At 35.9% G+C, this 21366-nt stretch overlaps 1 protein-coding gene across 1 annotated transcript; it reads right to left on the bottom strand.

The window, feature by feature from the left end:
• Positions 1-7625: 7625 nt before the first annotated feature.
• On the bottom strand, positions 7626-20888 carry LOC107708174 (immunoglobulin-like and fibronectin type III domain-containing protein 1). The gene is made up of 24 exons (XM_016512344.1): positions 20541-20888; positions 17513-17591; positions 17259-17381; positions 17015-17154; positions 16721-16820; positions 16552-16593; positions 16388-16436; positions 16049-16229; positions 15633-15746; positions 15375-15537; positions 14190-14462; positions 13250-13696; positions 12190-12314; positions 11926-12067; positions 11403-11696; positions 10923-11219; positions 10630-10809; positions 10399-10527; positions 9923-10231; positions 9292-9377; positions 8994-9186; positions 8391-8687; positions 7957-8283; positions 7626-7704 (listed from the first exon to the last, which is right to left on the bottom strand). The coding sequence occupies exons 2-24, from the start codon at positions 17559-17561 to the stop codon at positions 7700-7702; spliced, it is 4065 nt and encodes a 1354-aa protein (XP_016367830.1). The 5' UTR covers positions 17562-17591; positions 20541-20888; the 3' UTR covers positions 7626-7699.
• Between the last annotated feature and the right edge of the window lie 478 nt (positions 20889-21366).

Raw genomic sequence — 21366 nt, 5'->3', positions numbered from 1 at the left:
AGGCTGTTTCATAAGCATCGTTATGGTGCCTATAAGGCAGCATCGCATGGGCAATCCCATAGTGCATTGCAGTGAGCTCAGTGAAAAAAATCCATTGAAGATAATGGACAAAATAAGAGCTCATTAAATAAAGATTATACATGTAGTTTAATGGACTGATTTACTCAATATTGTGTATTTTTATTGTTATTAATATGTTAACACTAAGTTGAATCTCCCATGCATGTTGAATTGCTATTTGGACAATGCTGCCAATGTAGAGCGTTCCAAAACAGTCGTTTTTGAAGTTCCATTTCAGTTAGGATGTGGCCTTAAGAGACAGCAAGCCAGCTCACTGGGTTTGGGAACAGAGCCAGCATGTCTCTGCTGTGTGGATCAAATATTAGGACTAAAACTTTAAAATTAGACTCCCTTTATAATTTGTCTTAATGGTAATCATAATAATTAGGGCTGTCAACTGGATTTAAATTTTAATTGAATTTTAATTGCATGCAGATTAATTACATATACAATTAATCAAATATATAGGCCTAAGTATTTGCCTCCAAACAATAAAAAGACATTACTGTGGCAGATAAAAAAATAGAATAAAATAAACAGACGTTGCAGAAAGTGATATTTCAAAATGATCGCAAATTGAGTCAAATTGAATCATTTAAAATATTTATTTAATTATATATAATTAATTGTGCTACATACACCCATTCAAAAGCTCTAATAGTATTTTATTAATTTGATTATTTTTTTAATTTATTGACCTTTGTGTTTCACATAAACTTAAGTAAATTAAACAATTAAACGATGACCACCCAAAGGGAGTTTATTAAAGGATACAACAATCCCGACAATCCAAAATCAATGAGAATGTACCAGAGCATGTGGAGGAAAATGTTTTAGAGCTTAGTAAAAGGTTAAATACACATCCAGGTGTCTCCTGAGGATGAAATATGTCTATGTTTTGTCTGAACAGTACAGCGTGAGTCATCTCGGAGCTAGCAAATCAAAGATTAGTACCAAACAAATCTTTGACACATAAACAGTTGATTAAGATAAACAAACCTAGCGTCAGCAAAATAAAATTGATCTACTACTGTGCAAATCCACTTCATACACAAAGTAATACATTTTACTTCACCATGTTTAGATTTAATGTGTTGTTGTTTACTTTGTGATGAAGTTAAAAAAGTTTACTTGTATGCTGGTGACTGAGAATGCAAATGGTAAAGCTTAAACTGGATTCTGACAGTAAAAGCAAAGTTGTTCATGGAGTTCAAAGACCAAAGCAGATTAAGATATTAACCAGATGTCAAAAACTATTATTTTCCACAATGACTTTAGCATTGTCCAAGGCAACAGATTGGCAATTAACTTACCAACGGCCAAGTGAACTCTTCTCTCTAAGCTCTGCTTAACAGTGTGCTAGTCCAGTACGGTGTCTCATAAAGCTAATAAACGCGTTTCAGAAAGGCGGGGCATAGAGGAGAAACAATAATGTACAGTATGTGGAAAATAATGTGTTTTTTTAACCTTAAACCGCATAAACACATTTCATTACACCAAATACACAAAAAAATGTTCTTTTTAGCAACATCATATGACCCCTTTAAGGAATTTAATAGCAATGCTCCTCTATCACAATCTTACCCAGTAACTGCCAGGGAGAGTCATAATGCTTGGTGACATGGTTCCCCCTGCAGGGAGGGGAGGAAGTGATACAGGAGTTTGGCTACAATGAAATGTTGTAGTTGTAGAAACCATTCACATTTACCTGAGTGACAACAAAATTAAATATCTCAACCCTAGATTACTAAAAGGGGGATGGCAAATAACCCTAACTCGTAAGTAACCCTCCTAAGCATGTTATAATCAAAGGCCAAAAAAAAAATAATAATAATAATCTTGAAATAAAAGATAAAACTGTTTGGGACAGTTAAGCAAACCTTTTTATATCTTTCTATTGTTTTATCTTTTAAAATTTTGAGTGAATGACTGTAAAATAGTGAAAAAACGTTAACTTAGGACTTGCATTAGGCATTAGAGTTTGTTGTTGCAAGTTAATCTAGAAAATATAGTTTCAGTTTCACGCGTGTATGTACAGATATACAGTGTTGGGTGTAATGCATTAGTAACAATTTAATTACCTTTCCTTTGAAAAAGTAAAGTAATGGATTACTTTTAATTGCTTCATTTTTTCTGTAATTTGATTAGTTACTTCTGATGTAATTTAATTAAATGCTGTACCAAACAATTCTATATATAATAATAGTAGATTAACATAAAAACTTAACATCTAATGTTAAAATGTTTTTTTTTTTTTTTATGTAACCTTCTCCCTTTAAATACTTTGGTCAGTTCAAGAATAATTTATGCAATTTTATATTATTTATTTGAAAGAATTAAAATAGTTTCATGTCTTCTACTGGTCGAGGTTGATATGGATTTTAGAAAGTAATTAGTAATAAGTAATGCAATACTTTTTAGAGAGAGTAACTAGTACAGTAATCTAATTACACTGTTAAAGAGCTTATTAGTAGCTTGTAATTACTTTTTTAAAGTAATAGATAGATGCAGCTAAAATACCTGTGAAAAATCAATTCCTTCATATTAACATGATACATTGCACCATTTTTTTTACCGTCTCTTTGTTATCTGTACTGTCGTGGTACGTAATTATGGAAGTTATAACGTTTGAATGAAGTTATATCACTTCTGTGCTATAATATGGAATATTTACCCCCTAAGTGAAACTTTTTCGCTCATTTGCTACATCAAACAATGACTCAGCGATGAGTCAACAGCGATTAAAATAAAGTGTAAACTGTTTCCAGACATGGCAGGGTGGCATAGATGTTTTTCCTCAAACTAGCAATCTTTAATTGCATCCTTCAATCACAGATGACTCGCTTTAACCAGTCGGAGGTTTCATAACAGCAGGGTTAGCCAATGTTTCGTGCCCTTCAAGGTCATTGCCGACAGACACTTGCTTTAAGTTTGTTTTTAACTGCTACTTTGGAGTCTCTCAGTGCCGGCAATTATAATGGCTGACATCCAAAAGGTTCATTTTGTAATTTCATGGGAAGGAAGAGGTGCAATAAGTTCTTCTTTAAGTACCTGCAATAAATCAGATTTGCTGATGTCCAAGTTTCTGCAGAGTAGATTATGGTTTACATTTGGATGTAGCATATCAATCACTGCAGAAAATTCAATATATTAATTTCATTAAGCTGTCTGTAAGATGCCAAGCACTGGGTTCACAAGAGGACATGTGGGATTGGCTGGAAACTCCTCCCAGTGAAACTGAATATATTTGATTCTTGCCACAGGCTGTAGGCAATGAGAAGTAATGACAAGCGTTTTAAGGTCCCCAGCAAGAACACCAATACATTCTGACCGCTGTCAGGCGGGGATGAACATCGCTTTTGATAAAGGACACCTTGGGGGGCCAAAACTAAGTCCTCAGGATAAGAGATTTTTGCACATCTGTATGTGGTGTGATGCACAGCACAAGGGATAAGAATACAGAAACAACCTGGGAAATGGAATATAAAAGGGGTGCCTATTAAAATCTTTTGTGACATCATTTTGTATTTTTTTTCTTCTCTATAGTTAAAACAGGAATGAAAATATCTGCAAACTTGAATAAATACAGAAATAAATGGATGGGATAGGGTGACTACAAAGTCTTCTTCCATGATGTGCTGATTAAAATATCAAGCCTATTTGCATAATATAAAATTCCCTAAATCCTCATGGAGAAGTAATAGATTTCTGTGAGATGGTGTATTAAGTTGGTGAGATGTGTGTATATTCATTGAGAATATGAGGATAAATGATGTTTCTCTAAATATTAATATGACCATATATTTAATATGATTTATTTAGAGCTTAAAAAGTGGAACTATCTCTTGAAACCATTTCATAAATGCAAGCCGAGGACTCCGACTGGTTTATTAATAAATTATATTATGGCAGCTGCAAACACTGCTGAGGACAGTATGACACTTATTATATAAATTACAGCTGACCTCTCTATGATGAGTGGACTAAATTAGTAATTTGCAAAATAAAGAGGCAAGCAGTCTGAAGCTCTGATGTTGTGTATTATTCAGTAATATGTTTTGGGAAATTATTTATGTGTGCCTCACGTTCTGGAAATAGAATTCAATTAATAAAGCCAACTACTGTACAAACCAACAGAATGCATCCACAGTTGAACAGTATTATAGCACTTCTAAATCTGGTCATTTGTGCTAAATCAGGAACAGGCTGAAGTTCCTATTATATCTGAACCCTTGACCATGGCAGTTAACCCTAGGTTGCCTCTAGAAGTGTCAGTTTAATATCAAATTACCTCATCACAGCAAGGCTCAAAATGCATGTCATTGCTAAAAACAGCATATATCATTATTTGCCATTACCTGTCACTGTAGTAGCTGTTGCTTTGGTAATAATTCACTGCTCTCAGAAATAACTAACTTTGATTAGCCAATTATATTTTTGTATCCATGCTAAATAAAAGTAATAATTTCTTTCCAAAAAAAAAAAACCCAAACAAAACATTTTATTCATCAAAGAATCCTGAAAAACGTATCATAGGTTCCAAAACAATATTTAGCAGAATATTATATTGACTTCTGAAGGGTCATGTGCCACTGAAGACTGGAGTAATGGCTGATGAAAACTCAGCTTTGCCACCACGAATAAATTATTTTAAAGTGTATTAAAATAATAATAATAATAAAAAAACATGATTTTAAATTGCAATAATATATCACAGTTACTATTTTTACTGTATTTTTAATCAAGTAAATGCAACATTTATGAGCATAAGACAATTCTTTAAACAATAATATTATAAATATTAACCATACATACATACATGTGCATATACGTGTGTTTGTGTGTGTGTGTGTGTGTGTGTGTGTGATATAAAAATATAGGTAGCACTTTAGAATAGGGAACACATATTCACTATTAAGAGTTTTCCCTGAACAAACTCCTAATTTGTTGCTTATTAATAGTTAGTTAGTTGTTAAGTTTAGGTATGGGGTAGTATTAAGGGATCTAAAATATGGTCATACAGAATAAGGAATTAATATGTGCTTTTTAAGTACTAATAAACAGCCAATATGCTATTAGTACACATGCTAATAAGCAACTAGTTAATAGTGAGAACTGGTCTTTAAAATAAAGTGTTACCAATATATATATATATATATATATACACTGAACTGTATAATTGTCCCTACATGACTGACTGTGCTAGTTTCATGTGTTTCATATCACTATGCAGTCTCTTCCTTCTTACATTAATAATGTCCTTCTCACATTAATAATTTAAACTCAATTCAATATTTAATGTCAATTTATTTATATATTTGGTAAGTAGCCATATAATAATTGAGATAATGTACAGCCGATTATTATGCTTCAGTAAACCCCACTGGTTGATTATGAAAACTGACTGCACATTTTCCCTTGCATGGTTTATAATAATTATTACTTTAGGAAATATTCATAATCTTTAATTATTCAATGAACATTTTTAAACATGGTTGTTTTTGCCAAAAACATTTCATTTGACAATATTAAGTTAGAATTCATTTGTAAAACGTGTTTTAATATTTTATTTTGAAAATAAAGCACATTTTAGGTTTTACAGACAGTTCAACTTGTGTTACAATATATCATGTACTTAATCAGGCAAACAACTTTAAGCATCAATAAAGCACACTTGAGTGAATCATTGTTAAAGGGGTCATATGATGTGATTTCAAGTTGTCCTTTCTCTTTGGAGTGTTACAAGCTGTTAGTGCATAGATAAGATCCCTAAAGTTGCAAAGACTAAAGTCTCAAACCCAAAGAGATATTCTTTATAAAAGTTAAGATTCGTCCACGCCCTCCTAAAACACCTTGTTTAAACACGTGTTACACGCCCCCACATGTCTACGTCACTGTGTGGGAAGATTTGCAAAACTCCGCCCAAATTTTCAAATAAAGAAAGAAGGCATAACTTTTATTCTCGCTGTAGTATTGTTGCCGCCGCCGCCGCCACCATGTCGTGGAGATGCTGTGTGTTTCGTTGTGAAAGTGAAACTACTTTGTTTGGTCTTCCAAAAGAGGACACGACTAGAAATCAGTGGTTAAGTTGTATTTACAACACTGTTCCAGAACAGTTCAAACCAAATATTCAAGTGTGTGCAGCACATTTTATGGAGGACTGTTTCCTGAATCTGGGAATGTAGCCTACAATGCCGTCAACAAAAAATTGACGCATTTCAGAAAGGCGGGGCATAGAGGAGCAACAATAATTGTGTTTTTTTAACCTTAAACCGCATAAACACATTTCATTACACCAAATACACAAAATACTGTTCTTTTTAGTAACGTCATATGACCCCTTTAATTTGCGCAGTCAGCTGTCTAGTTTTGTTTTGGTCAGTTCTCTGACCCATTGGCTACAGTTCTCTGTTGTGATGTTCATCCATTTACAAATTATAGCCAGAACCCACATAACAAAGTTCATTTGTCCTGCAATTAGTTTGAAGATTTATTTCCATTTGTTTTTATTAAACACTTTATTATGTACATATTGTGCATACGCAGTTGGAAGGACAAATATTTTAGGAAGGCTAGTATAAGTTTTAGTGCTTGGTCAAGCCTAGTATGACTTTGAAAGCTTTTATTGCCGTGTCAAACTCCAGATTAATCAGCAAATAATGTTAGGGACAGGCACTACTTTCATTTGACATAATAGCACTAGATGATGTGTGCTTTCTTCTTGTTGTCTGCTGACATATTTTCACATATATGTTCACTTAGAGCTCTTCAATCTACTAGCTGCCACTCCCGTCTGCATAGGCACTGCCATCTGTCCACTTGACTTAGTCCCTCTCTGACCCCAGTACACGCTAACCCGGATATCTGCCATCAGGTTTATATGCATTTTCCATTTACTACCAGCATGCACTTTCGTCCCTGTAGGGGAAAGTTAATAATGGAAAGCTATAAAGCAAGAACCAAGGCCAGGTCTATGAAAAATAAAACACTTTTATGCCTTTTTTTATTTATTTATTTCTTGCATTTGGTGACATTTATTTGAAAATTCCTCAGAGTAACATATTTTGTACTGATTTTGGAAATGCTTTTACCAATGGGGAGATTTCAAGAATGCTTACTGGTTGGAGGTTGGAGGGATATTTTATGATCATGGTTTATGGGCAACTTAAAATATTTACAGGGAAAGTTATTGCACAGCACTGACATTTGCAAGCAGGTTTACTAGCTATTAAGAGCAAATGTTACTTGTTTTCTCTTTTAAGTGTTTATAACCTTTGCCCTAGTGGGGTCACGTTCAACATAATAGTAAATGATTAAGTTGGAGACCAATATTTGTCACGAATATAGCTTATACAGTTTTATCAACAGTAAGTTTGTGGCACTACATACGTTTAATTTACTCATTTTTATTAGTGACAGCAATCAATGATGGCAAATTACAGACAAGGAAATACAACGATCAAATGACAAATGCTGCATAAATGCTTTGAAATGAACAAAATATTGTACTTGACTCACAATTAAATCAAACGTGCAGTTGACATTAATAAATTTAAAATGCCTAGCAGAGGTTTTCCATTATGTTTACATTTATAAATTGAAGATGAGTCAGAGGAGTCTTCCAGATGCCATAGATATTTCACTCTGAAAAATGAAAAATAAATTTAATTTACTTAAGGATACAATACTTATAATACTTTTCCCAACCAGCAGAATGTTTAGAGCAAAATAAATATCTAATATACATATATATATATATATATATATATATAGAGAGAGAGAGAGAGAGAGAGAGAGAATCTCCACAAATGTAAATGTAGCTCAACTTGTATGTACACTTATATAAGACCAAGTCAAACTACAGCTGGTGTTTTCACACATATTCTGTCAACATACCTAAGATTGTCAGCTGTGTGCTGCATTCAGCACGGCCTAAAGAGTTTTCTGCCACTACTCTGTATTCTCCATTGTCTTTGGCACCGACTCTCAAGATGAGCATGGAACAGACGCCACAGGTGTTAGTAATGTAGTAGTTGGTGTCAGTGTTAATGCTGACGTTGTTGCGGTACCAGGTGATGTGAGGTGTGGGGAAGCCTCTCACTGCACAGCTCATGTAGCACTCATATTTCTCCGGGATAGTGTGCGTTTTCAGGGGAACCGTGAAAATGGGAGCAGAGTCAAAGTTGCAAGGTTTGGATGGGGCTAAGTTGAGGCTGAACTTTTCTGCAGGAGATAAGAACATACTAAATGGGACAAAGAATCTTAAGGAGTACATTTAATATTCTTTATCGAGAGCAGACCAAAAGAGGTAGAAGTCCCAGCCAGCTCACCTTTCTTCCTGACAACGCCCCATGTTAGGGACTCAGAAGTTTCTGAGAGGCCTATGTCATTTTTGGCATACACACGAAAGTTATATTCCCTTCCTGGCATGATGTTGACTGCTGTGAAGTTGTTGTTGAACAAGCGGTCAGCGACTGAATGCCAGGTGCGTTTGATGGAGTCCCGTTTCATCACCATATAGTGCAAGTGATTGTCTCGTTTCTCATCAGGAGAAGGTTCCCAAGAAACTGTCAAGGTGCCAGGGACATTTTCTTCAAGCTCCACTGGGCCAGGTGGCTTTGGATCATCTGCAAACATGCCAGGTATCCTCACAATCCATAATATTCCTCATTATTATCTTAGAGATTTTGCCAAGTAGGATGTGTTCCTTGATAAACAGGCTTTTGGTCCTGGAACGGATAATAACAGCCCCTGAAATCTGAGTGAAAAGTTGCTGAAGACTCAACACTAAGTCTAGCCCTAAAATCTGATTGGTTGATGTTGTTCCAGGACGTACAAGTATGTTTATCCGGAGACACATTCTGCGTGCAAAATCACACTAAGCAAATTAGATTTCAGGCCTGATGCGCTTGGCTCTTATCTGTATCTCTCACCCGTCACTCTGATCTCAACACTGAAGGTCTCCTGACCCACTATGTTCTTGACAATGATGGTGTAGATCCCACTGTCAGAACGCTCAGCACTGGGAATCAGGAGCTGGGACATCCCATCTGTATTGCTCACGGTCACACGTTTCGACACAGGCATTCCATCTTTCAGCCAGATTATAGTTGGCATTGGGGAAGCCTGCAAATGATAGTTAATATTTTATTAAAATCAGAAAAGTCATCTGAGGATAGGAAAATGCCCGTTTAGTAAATACTACCATTTTGTTCTATAGCATTGGGATACCTCAAAGTTTATGTTGACCCGAGCAGAATTTTCAGCTCTCATGACCATAAAGCTCTTCATTTTGCGATTGGTGAAATTTGGCCTTACTGAAAAGAAGATTTGAGGAGTAGCAAATTAATCTTCATATAAACATATTTAAAGTGAAAAAAAGTTAATTAAAATGGATTATTAATTATTTAAAACCAATACAACAATAAGTCAAAACTTTGGACACACATGCACATTTTTATTAGCACTATTTTCCAAAATTTAGATTAATAGTAAAGTGTTCTATGAAACTCTGGACTTCTCTCAACCAACTTTATGAGGGGCATCATAGGATGTTTTAAAAAAAATAATAATTGAAAAATAATTGTTCGCATGTATACTAAGCACTTATTAGCTGATATTTCTTTTTAAAATTTTAGGTTTGTAAAGAAAATACTGGTACAATCTATACTTGTTTACAAAAATATTTTCAAGCATTCATGCAAATTAAGTCTTCCAATCGCATTGGATAAAAACCTTTGCAAAATGCATAAATGTAATTTAAATGTTAAAATTCACAAGATATGTAAATTTATTGATGTGCATCTAAACTTTTGACAGATAATGTACACATTATAAAAAATATATTCATATTATAATATACCAGGTGGAGGCATGGCAATGATGTAGTTGTCCAGATCTCGGGGTTCCCCATCACCTCCTTCATTGCTTGCAACCACTCGGACCCAGTACATAGCCATAGACTTGAGGCCAAGAATTGTATAGGATGTTGAAATGAGTGGGTTGGAGTTGCAGCGACCCCATTCTGTGTTCTCAGCTGGCCTTATTTCCATAAAATAACCTTTAGCTTCATCCTGGACACCTTTCTCCTCCTTTGGTTTAGTCCAACTCAAAGACAAAGAGGTATAGGTGGAATCTGTGACTTTCAGGTCAATGACTTTACCAGGGGGTTCTGAAATCCCAAATTGAAGCACAAAAAGGTCAAGGTAGTTCAGTTGTAGAATTATTTTTGTTCCTTTGTGCTTTATTCCAGCAGGTTTTGAACATCCAACATCTTGTACCATACAAATGCTTATAAAATGTGTTAATGCGATAATTCTTTGAGTGTTGTTGACTTACTTTTTGGATCTCTGGCTATCACAAATTCAGAGGGTGTGCTTGGTTCTCCAGCACCAGAGAAGTTGATGGCTGACACACGGAATTCATATTCCATTCCTTCAACCACATCTTTCACATCATACTGTTTGCCTTGGAGAGGACAATGAGTGAAATAAGGGTAAGTAAAACCTATCAGGTTTTATAGAAATCACTAAATGGCAGATCAAAAGCACTTTAAGATCTAAAGAAAACCTTTGATTGGCTCATCAGGGGGGTTCGCTTGACCCCATAAGTTGCTGCCCCGTTTGCGTTTCTCCATATTGTAGCCAACGATGTTGGTTCCACCGGTGTTGGTGGGAGGTGACCATGCCAAAGTGATGCAGTTCTTGAAAGCACTGACCACTTTTGGTGTAGATGGTGGTCCAGGATATGCTGTAACAAATTAGTCCTTTATATGTAACAGTTTCTATGACAACGAGTGTTTACTTCCATTTTCAGTGACATCTTAATGCTCAATTTTAAGATCTAAACACATGCAACCTCACCTTTGGTGCCAGCCTGGATGTCATTTGTCTCCAAAATGTCACTGGTGCCCTCTGCAGTCACAGCCCTGATGCGATAGCAGTACCTCCTCCCATGGTCCACGTCAGTGTCCTTATAATTGGGCTCACCGGGGATATTTCCAATCTTCGTCCAGGTGTTGCGTCCAATTTGGTTACGCTCAATGTAGTAGTTTTTTATAGGAGAACCGCCATCATCCTTTGGGGGCCTCCACTTGAACTCCACACAGGATGCTGAGGCTTCTAATACTTCAACAGGTCCCATTGGGTTGGTGGGTTTATCTGAATTACAAGAAAGAAATACTATGTTCTTGTTGGTCTTTGTTCAAGGCGGTGCATACAAATGCCTTGTGGATTATAAATTGGATTATATTTGTAAATTCCATTAAGGGCAGGTTATTTTACATTTTATTTTTACTATATAAAAACAGCATTCTTCTTAATTACGGCCTTTCATGTACCAACCTAGAACGATGAGTCTTGATAGGGCCTCAATGGTTCCAAACTCGTTTTTGAGCTTCAGCTTTATTTCTCCACTGTCTTTGCGTTGACATTTCACAAGTAGAAGGCGACTGTGACTGTCTGACTTCTCAATCTTGATGTGATTATCCTCAAGCATCTCCTCACCCTCATTGTACCATTGCACTTTTATTGGCTCACGACCTACAAAGTCCATTTTGAAGGTTGCTTTTTGGCCAACCTTGATTATCACAGGCTCTGAGAACTTAGCCAAGTCATCTTGATTCATCCTTGGTGGGTCTGAAAAACAATATACAATAGAGTTTATTTTGAAAAGTTTCTGACTTACCAGAAAATGCACCTCTATTTTTTTGTACATACAGGGTTTGAAATTAACTTTTAACATAATTTACGAAAAGTAACCCGCCAAATTGGCTAGTGATTTGACAGCGTTACCCGCCACAGCTGATTTTTACCCGCATTTGGCGGGTGTTAATTTCAAACCCTGTGTACATATAATGCTAATTACCTTCCACGATCAACATCGCCTCAGTTTTACGTCCATCTGCCTCAAAGCGGTACTTTCCACCATCCTCCTCTGTGCAGTTTGATACAATTATTTTATGGACTGCTCCATCTTTGACGATCGTCAGATCATCTGTGGATGTTATCTATACAGATATTTCAACAGAATTATTACTTAATAAATACAATCGCTAAATCATGTCTAAATAAATAATATTTATTTTTATTTATTACACTGGGACTTTGAGCATCAACAACCTGGGCTTACCTCTTTTCCATCCTTATACCAAATGCCATCACACTTCTCACTGCTGAGTTTGCACACCATTTCAGCTGACTGGCCTATGATGGCATGAACATCTGACAGTCCACTGGTGAAGTGAACTCCCGGATCTGAACAACAGGTACATTGTCAAGTTTAAAGGTTTTATCAAACTTAAAATGATGTCATCAGAAAAATGATGCATTAGCAAGATCTACAGAAAACAGGGCTGGGGGAAAAATCAGGTTGCCGCACATGCTTGTTTCTGCCAATGTGGACGGAACACCGTCCCAAAAAAAAACTGTGTTTCCAGCATTACTATTCAGCGAGAAAAATGCTGCGTGACCAGAGAAGTCTCAAGCAAATAACCCTTTTCTGTTTAGTGATTTAAAAAACATACAGCATGAATAGTAAAGCCTATCCTCCAAGCTATTGATTTATTTAAGCTGGGTCTTATTAGTGATAAATCATAAACATAAGTCATAAACATAAACATGCAGTATGACCAGTGATGTACAATTCCCAATCCAATAACTCTTAGGAGGTGATTTTTTTTTATTGAATCGGCATCATACAGCATGACCAGTGAAGTCTGATTTATGAGTGAATGACTCTTGAGTCCTTTCTATTTAGTAAATTAAAGCCATACAGCGTGACTAGTAACATCCAATTCCCAAGCTAATGATCAATTTGAGTGTTAATTTGACTGTTCAGCGAATCAAAAACATACAACTCAACAGATGAAGTCCCATTTTTGAGTGAATGACTCAATGAGTTCTTTCTAAGTAGTGAATTTAAAAATTACAGCATGACTAAGCCTGAATCCCTATCTATAATGACTCATTTGAGGTGTTTTTGTGTGTGAATCAAAAACATACAGCCCAACAGGTGAAGTCTGATTGTCGAGCAAATGACTCTTATTTCCCGAGCTAATGAGGCAGTCCTTTTTAGTAAAAAAAAAAAAAAACATTTAGAGTACATCACTATTATTGACTGACTTTTATTGTGTAGTTAAACATATATGTAGTCAAAAGAATCAGCTAATCGAAATATTAAGTAATCTTACCGATAATGGTGTCTGGGACCAAGGGCCCAGTTCTCACTCTCTTCCTTGGCTCCTCACTGGGTGCCTCTTCCTCTGGTGGTGTTGGAGCAGCTTCCTCTGATTCTGGTTGTTCCTCCTCCACCTCTGGCTCAGGTTCTGGCTCTTCTGCTACGGCTTCAGAGTCTGTCTTGGGTTCTGGTTTAGGCTTGGGCTTGGGTTTGGGTTTAGGTTTAGCCTTCGGTTTTGGCGGTTCTGGCGCAGCAGTTATTTCCTCAGCTGGTTTCTCTTCCTCTTTGGCAGCGGCCTCTTCAGCCTGAATCTGTTTCAGCTGCTCCATCCTCTCCTCGTGCTCCTTCTGCAGCTTCTCCTGCTGTTCTGCCGCGATCTTGATCAGGTCTGCGCCTCCACCTCCTGCTTGAGTGGTTTTGCGTGCTGCCTTCTTGCCCCTCTGGTTCGAATCTGGGTCAGCTGTTCCAAGGGCAGACCAACATAGGAATGAGGTGTTAATATTCTGGTCATTGAGTGGAAAACTTGCGGGATGTCTACATGACACTGCACACGTACGTCCTGCTTTCAATGATATAATGGACATAATTGACCATTTAAACAATGCAAGTAATCAGTTTTCTTTTGTGCTCATTCATTTAGATTTAAAACATTTTATTGAAATTGTCAATTTTGTGGTTTCAAAATGAATTATTTATTAGTGCTTGTCAGGTCGGTCCATGCTGCAGTAATCAATGTTCACTTAATTGTTAATTGTGCCTGTGAACAAAAGATTCTAATTTAGAATTTATGAATCAAATCTACTCTGAATCAATAAAGTGATTATTTAACTGGGTGTTAAATGTGTCAATTGCAATGATATCAGTTAATGAATATTTCTCACATGGCTTTTTACACTTTAACATGTTTATCAATTGATCTGATAAATGTGGGTGATGTCTGAATTTGATCTTACCCTCCACTATCAGCCAGGCGTTACAGGACTTCATTCCAGCCACAGTTGCATAGATGCCTTTATCCACTTGCATACAGTCCTTCACCACCAGTCTATGGATTAGCATGTCCTCAGAGACAGAGATGTCATACTTTTCACCCTGTTCCAGGGGGATGTTCTTGCCTAGCCAAGAGATCTTAGGGAGCGGAGCAGATAAGACACACTCAAACACGGCATCCTCTCTTTCCACAGCCTTCACTTCCTGAATCTTTACCAAGAAGTCTACCGCTGGAACTGTCAAGGTAGAGACAAAAACAAGCATGCTTTAACATAAAACTGTACTTTGTGATAACATATACATTCATTGTTTTTATTCAAGTTAAAGAAATATTTTAATAGGATGGTAACACTTTAGTATAGGGACCAATTCTCACTATTAACTAGTTGCTTATTAGCATGCCTATTATTAACATATTGGCTGTTTATTAGTAATTATAAAGCACATATCCTGCATGACCATATTCTACATCCCTAATCATACCCAATACCTAAACTTAACAACTACCTTACTAACTATTAATAAGCAGCAAATTAGGAGTTTTTTGAGGCAAAAGTCATAGCTAATGGTTTGTTAATAGCGAGGATTGGACCTTAAAATAAAGTGTGAAATAGCAACTTTCAAATAGTAGTCAGCACTCAAAATATATTTTGTCACATATAAAGACATAATTAATTTAGAAATGAAAATGCATGTTCACACTCACGTTCACATCTCACATCTCATTGCATTTTCTCTCTTCTGTGAAACACAAAAGGAGATATTTTACATGAATCTCCATGCCAAGTAGAATTTTAAATTGCTGTTGACTTTTAATGTTTCCTTTATTTGAATGTTTTAAATTTGAATCCAAGTGCAGCTGAGATTTGAAAGCTAATGTGATGATTTCAGAGTATAATTTAAGTGTCAGGTTGTTCAACACATAAATCATATGTCTTATGTCATATATCAATATCCACTTTAATTGTATGGAAAGTTCAGGCATTCTCCAAAATATTGTGTTTCACAGAAGAAATAAATCCCGAAACATGGAAAAATGTGAGATTTGAGTAAATGCTGAAAGAATTATTGTCTATCCTTTTAATGTTATACTTTAATGTAAATATGATGTATGGAGAGCAATTTCTTTCTAAATGCTTAAAGCTCACTTTTAAAGTCAGTGGAGAAGACATTGACCCCCTCAATATCGACTTGGTACAATCCAGCATCTTCTGCATTCAGACCATGTACGCTAAAGACGAATTTCCTGCCGACTTGACGCAGAGAATGCTTCTCATCTGTATCAGTGTTAAATGGAACCATAACACCATCCTGTGACAAAACAATGTGGATATGTTTTGTAAATGTATTTAATTTTATTTTTTAACTGCAAAAATGAAGTAATCAAAATGTGTCTATTGCTTAACCTTGAAGAGGAAGATTCTGGCATTTTGATCTTTAAGATCCATCTCAAATTCAAATTCGGCACATCCAGGCGTCTTGATTTCAATGTGTCTCAGGTTGCTCAGGTGTTCAATGTACTGTTGGAGGAAAGTCAAGTTAAAAATATACTTTCGAAACTTTCAAAAGAGACCTCAGGGGCTAGATTTACAGAGGCATTTAACACATGCACTTCTTGAGCAAAAATAGTAATAGAGACCAGTAAGATATTTCACATGTCGCTTTCTTTTTCAGTGCCGGTGTATTTATATGTTGAAAACTATGACATTTATGATTTTGTTTGATGGATTTGGTTAAGCCTTAGCTAAACTTTTTTTTAATGAGGTATATGAATATCCCTCAACAGTACATAATCATTTTTCATAGTTTATTTGAAATGCACCTGCGACTGCTGCTCCTCTATTTCCTTTTTCTTCTCGTTCAGTTTCTTCAACATCCAGCGGAAGTCAGTCACCCCGTATTCAGCGCAGATGCGCTCGTAGTCCTTCTTATCAGCGCTCAGCAACAGTTCCCAAAATTTCTCATCAACTTCTCCATCTTTCCTCTCCTCCTTTTGTTCGACTCTGCGAAAACGCAATACACCATGAACACCCCGTCCCGGGACAGCCAGGGTCAGGCTGGACACATGCAGCTGCTTTTGTATTTCAAAAAACAGATAAACAGGCCATTCGGAATGCAAGTTGTGCTAGAACCATCACTGGTATGATCAGCAAGAACTCACCGGGTCCTCAGGGTCTTTTTTAAATCGGCTGCTGCTTTCTCTCGTTGCTCTGAAAATAAATATAGTTGCGCTATTCATCTTTATTCTGCAGGAGAAGTTTGCATTTAAAATATTTTGTTGTTTTTTGCTTTAGTGATTCACTCAAGACTTAAATGCAAACAGACCTAATCGTGCCTCCTGCATTGCTTTGCTCTTCTTGAACCCAACTGGAAAAAAAAAAAAAGAATATTTTTTCAGAAACAGCTGAGTCAGATAACTGATTCGCTTGTTTTATTTGTACTTTATGCTTGCCACAAAATTCCCAGGTACAATTGTTAGAGGTTTTCTACTGACCTTCAATCACGTTAAGTGTGACTGTGACTATAGCACGTCCGTATTCATTACTTGCATAACATTTGTATGTGTCTGCTTGATCAACTCCAACATTGGGCATCTATTGGGCAACACGATTTCTTTTTATTAATACAGTGATGCTCTATTACTATCGGTTTTACTTGATAACAGGACAATGGCAGTTGTAAGTAAGTGCTGTTCCTTTAAAAATGAAGATTACGTTAGAATTCGAAACACAAGTAGATTTTTAAAGAAAAATGAATGCTATTCAAAAAGTAGCAGACAATACGACACCTGTAATTGATGTTCTCCTAAGACTGGATCATATGAAGCAACATATCTTTCAGGATCAGATACATCTCCATTGTTTCGAGCCCATGTTACATTTGGTGTTGGATCTCCAGTGATGATGGCTTTGAAAACTGCAAGCTTTCCTGTGAGAGGGTTTAACAAAGTCAGTTTGAGTACTTCTGAAAAACACAGTCATTATGTCTGTTCTTTCAGCATTAAAGATGCTTTGAGCTGCTGTACTCTATACCTTCCTGAATAGTCAAGGCGATGGGTTTGCGAGAGAAGTCGGGATGGCTTTTTCCTGCTGGGATGTTCTCCACAAACTGTGTGATCATTACTCCTGGGACTTTAGATCGCTTCTTAATGGCCACTGAGGAAAGAAAAGAGAAGTTTAAAAGCTGTGATATAGTTCATACTTGAAATCAATGGATTTTGAAAAGGTTCTCAGTGATTTTATTTATTTATTTATTTTACTGAAGATGTATATAGACGAATATCTACCTTGCCCAGGAGCAGTGGGTTCCTTTTCCTTACTTTTTGTAAATTTCATCTTGGCATGTGGGATTCAGAGAACTCGGTCCTGTGGGATGATTAACATTAGTTATCAAAAAATCATTACAATCATGACATTTTAACTTTTGCAGTTCCCCCAAAATCATTTACAAAATGAAAATTGTCATTGTTTACATTCTCATATTTTTCCAAATCTGTATGAGTTTCTTTATTCTGTAGGAAAAAGATGAGATGAGATATTCTGAATTGTTTTTGCAAAAATGAATCTTTTACTCTATTTTATAATCTAAGTTGACTGCTGTAACTGGACAATTTACGTCAGTGATTTGAACTTAATAATTGGATCAGAGAACAAATTGTTCTTTTGAGCTTTTTTTTTTTTGTTTAACCATTGATTTTACAAATCAGCCTAAATGATTAATTCCCTAATTGGACTGATTTATGATCTCTTTACTATAAATTGCATGGATTTCTTTTGTGAAATGTATTTTGTGTATTTCTGCATTCCACAAAAAAATAATAGATTTAAAGGATCTAATAATGTAAATAATGACGGATTTTTCATTTGTGGTATTTATTTTAATTTTAATTTTTGGAATTTGAAATGTGATTTTTAGACCCATTTGAAATGAATTCTTCAACAAATACAACAAAAGAACTATAGTTAGATGTCGATGTGGTTAATCTTTCAGGTTTTGTGATTGTTGCAAAATTAGGGCAAAGTTCAAGAATATATTGCCTTTGAAAAAGTGCTAGACGTGGTTCTGATGAGGAAGCATAATGGATTTTTGACTCAGATCATGTCTGTTCCCTGAGGCAGGGAGCATGGGTGCTTAGCAGCAGGGCTAAGCTAAGCGCTTCTGTCAGCTTTTCTCTACAGCAACATGAACACTCCAGCTGTCTAGAATGTAATTCATGGGCAAGTCACTGGAAGAAAAAAAAGCTGGCAACAGTGTCACTTACACCGATCTGCAACCTCGGGATTTAGGCAATATGTCTGCTACAGGAATGTAATGCTGACACATTTCGAGTAAACCTCATACCTCCTGAAATCTCTATTAGATGGGTTTCTTAGAATGCAGATTGAGACATTAATTGTGTCTGGAGGTTATGGCACTAAATTGTTAGTAAGAAATATGCAGCAATTATGTTTTCTTTGGATTACAACTTTGATTCATATTGAGAAAGGACAGGGTTTAAAAGCCTCTTTTAGCAAAAAAGCCTCATTAGTTTTGTTTCTGGTGAACTGATGAGTGGTTGTGACCATGTATATTGTATGAAAGACCTAAATTGACATACTTGAAACTACATTCAGATATTTCAAAAGTGTGTAATCAAATTCATCAAATGCAGTAGTAGAATAGAATTGATTCACAAAGAACTGTGTTATTGAGAATAGCATGATACAAATGCATTGAAATTGCCGCATTCTTTAAAGTAGCAATTTAAAGCGTCTGTAAATTGAGGACTTTGCTTCTCAATTAACACTATAGCATGTGCCTAGTGGTGTGAGTCAAGTAGCCCTGCATTTTTGTCTGTTATAGGTCACATACCTCATAAAACTATCCATCAAAACACCTCTGACGCACACTCTCATCTTAAATGCAGAGTGCCAACATTTTTCAAGAGCTTTATTTCTCCACAATCTCCTATGATAGTAATACTATTCCCAGATGCATTTCATAACTGCTAGATTGAAAGGTTTAAATAACTATGCCATTCGTTTCCGTTTTATATTTATGTGTAGCACTGGTCTAGGTGATATGTTGCATACAGCTATAAATTAGGTGTTGATTTATAATGTAAGCAGTACATCAAGATAAGTTTATCTGCAGACAGCTTCTTATCAGGGATAACCATATTTGTAGGAGATGAAAAATAGCCATGCCTAGCAACTGAGACATAGGATTGATTTATAAATATGGCCAAGGGAGGCTTGGAAAGGGTCTCGTGTCCTAAGATATCAACCCCCCATTAATGGCAGCAAGGCTTCTGCTTTGACAATTTTTTGTCAGATTTTATGACTTATTAAATGATCATTTCCCTTACCCTGCTTACCCTGCTCTTAGGATTGCCTGTGGTATTTTACAGGAATAGAACTGTACACATGAGATAAGTTATTAATTGTTGGTAGAATCATCATTATCCATTTAAATATTTATAATTGTACATTTGTTATTGTCTATGACATAAATGCATACATTCCATGACATACAGTATCAAATTATTATTTAAAATAATGTATATTGTGAATATATAAGTTATTTGTTTTTTTCAATGATCCATCAATTCTGACCTATTTTCATCATTAAAAGTAATTGTGCTCCAGTATAATTGACCAGAAATCTCAGAGTTGTTGGCTGTGGAGTGGTGTGGGACCAATAAAAATAACATCATGGCCTAAAATAAACATGGCTTACATTTACAGATCAATGTAAAAGCTGCATGTCACAAATATTGCTCCAAACTAAGAAAACAGATGGTGTAGCATCCTTTCATCATTATATGATAATAGGAAACCACGTAGGAATAGGAATAGAGACCATCATGAACATTTTTCAGCCCAACAGATGTCTCTGTTCATCTTTCTGAGAACTATTCCAGGGAGAATCAAACATTTTCATCTCTGTTTAGAGATGAAACCACAATCACAGTGAAATGCCATAAAAAACATAAAAAAATTACCTATTGGCTATATAACAATCATTATACAATCAATACTGTACATGCTGTTTTTTTCCTTGCAAAAATGCTCATACATTCCAAAAATGTTTAATGTAAATTAATTGAAGATGCTGTCCAAATTATCTGATTCCTACATAAATAGCACAAAATCAGTAGTTATTTTCAGAGCAAGCTGATATAAATGTTATGCAGTAATCCAGGGCCAGTTTAACACTTCAGGCAACACCAACCTATGCTGATTGGCCAGGTGCATTACTCCTTTTAATTGTGTACAATCCTTGTATAATGTAGCATAATAGTATGAATACTAAATATTGCATCGACTACTTACTTTGTGACTTGTGCCCGTGCTCTTTGTTCAGCTTTGAGTGCCGACTTCACCTTTGCGATCCAACTTGAGATGGCCCTCAAAGGTGTCCTGTTGCTCCTTAGGGTGTTGGCTGAGGGATAGTCTTACCCGTGAGTTCTGATCAAAGACCTGAGTGTGATGAGGAACTGTGACTCCTCCCTTAGATATGGGACCAGGCTGGAGAATGAAACTTAGAGTGTCTTATAAACTATCCACTGTAAAAAAAAAAGAAACTTCAGGAGTTAACATGCAGTGCAGCAGTGACAGCCAAATGAGCAGCTTCCTTGTGATGTGAGAAAGGTAAGCTTGTGCTTCTCAGAATGATGTGCCTTGAACCTACCAACAATGATGATTTTATTTCTAAAAGTTGTATCATTTGTCATTGTAATTGTGTACCATATCAAAAGTGGGTCATATAAGACTAATTTAGCCTATATTAACAAAAATGAATGGTTCTCATTTGAAGAAAAAAGAAAACATTGTTTGCTGATGCTTAATGTAAATGTATGCAATAGTTTTGGAGATAAATTATTCTAAATGATTCATGGGTTGCATAAACTTTTAACTGGCCAAGACAAATCCCATGCTTGTTGGATACGAGTTTGAAGTTACATTGGTATGGTCAGGCCAGGACGTTATGGCCCATATATGAATCAGAAGAGACGGAAAGGTCATAAATCATCATGATATAGTGACTCTTATGTCTGACATATACACATGAGCACGCCACAGGAGCACTATACTGATGTTACATGTGCTGGACCCTGTCAGGCCATTTAAAAAATTTATTGGCATGCAGTAAAATAGT

This window comes from Sinocyclocheilus rhinocerous, unplaced genomic scaffold, assembly GCF_001515625.1.
Source record: "Sinocyclocheilus rhinocerous isolate Xijiao unplaced genomic scaffold, SAMN03320098_v1.1 scaffold113, whole genome shotgun sequence".
In the NCBI taxonomy this organism is placed as follows: Eukaryota; Metazoa; Chordata; class Actinopteri; order Cypriniformes; family Cyprinidae; genus Sinocyclocheilus; species Sinocyclocheilus rhinocerous.
Note: the sequence above shows the minus strand (reverse complement) of the source record. Positions and strands in the feature narration are given on the sequence as shown.

Bases quoted from the DNA above. Each gene is read 5' to 3' on its own strand.
- LOC107708174 (XM_016512344.1), bottom strand. From the start codon at position 17,561: ATGAAATTTACAAAAAGTAAGGAAAAGGAACCCACTGCTCCTGGGCAA. The intron at 14,463-15,374 runs GTGAGCTTTAAG...CTACCTTGACAG, and splicing joins CTTCTCCACTGACTTTAAAA to TTCCAGCGGTAGACTTCTTG. The intron at 10,810-10,922 runs GTGAGGTTGCAT...AATTTGTTACAG, and splicing joins CATCCAGGCTGGCACCAAAG to CATATCCTGGACCACCATCT.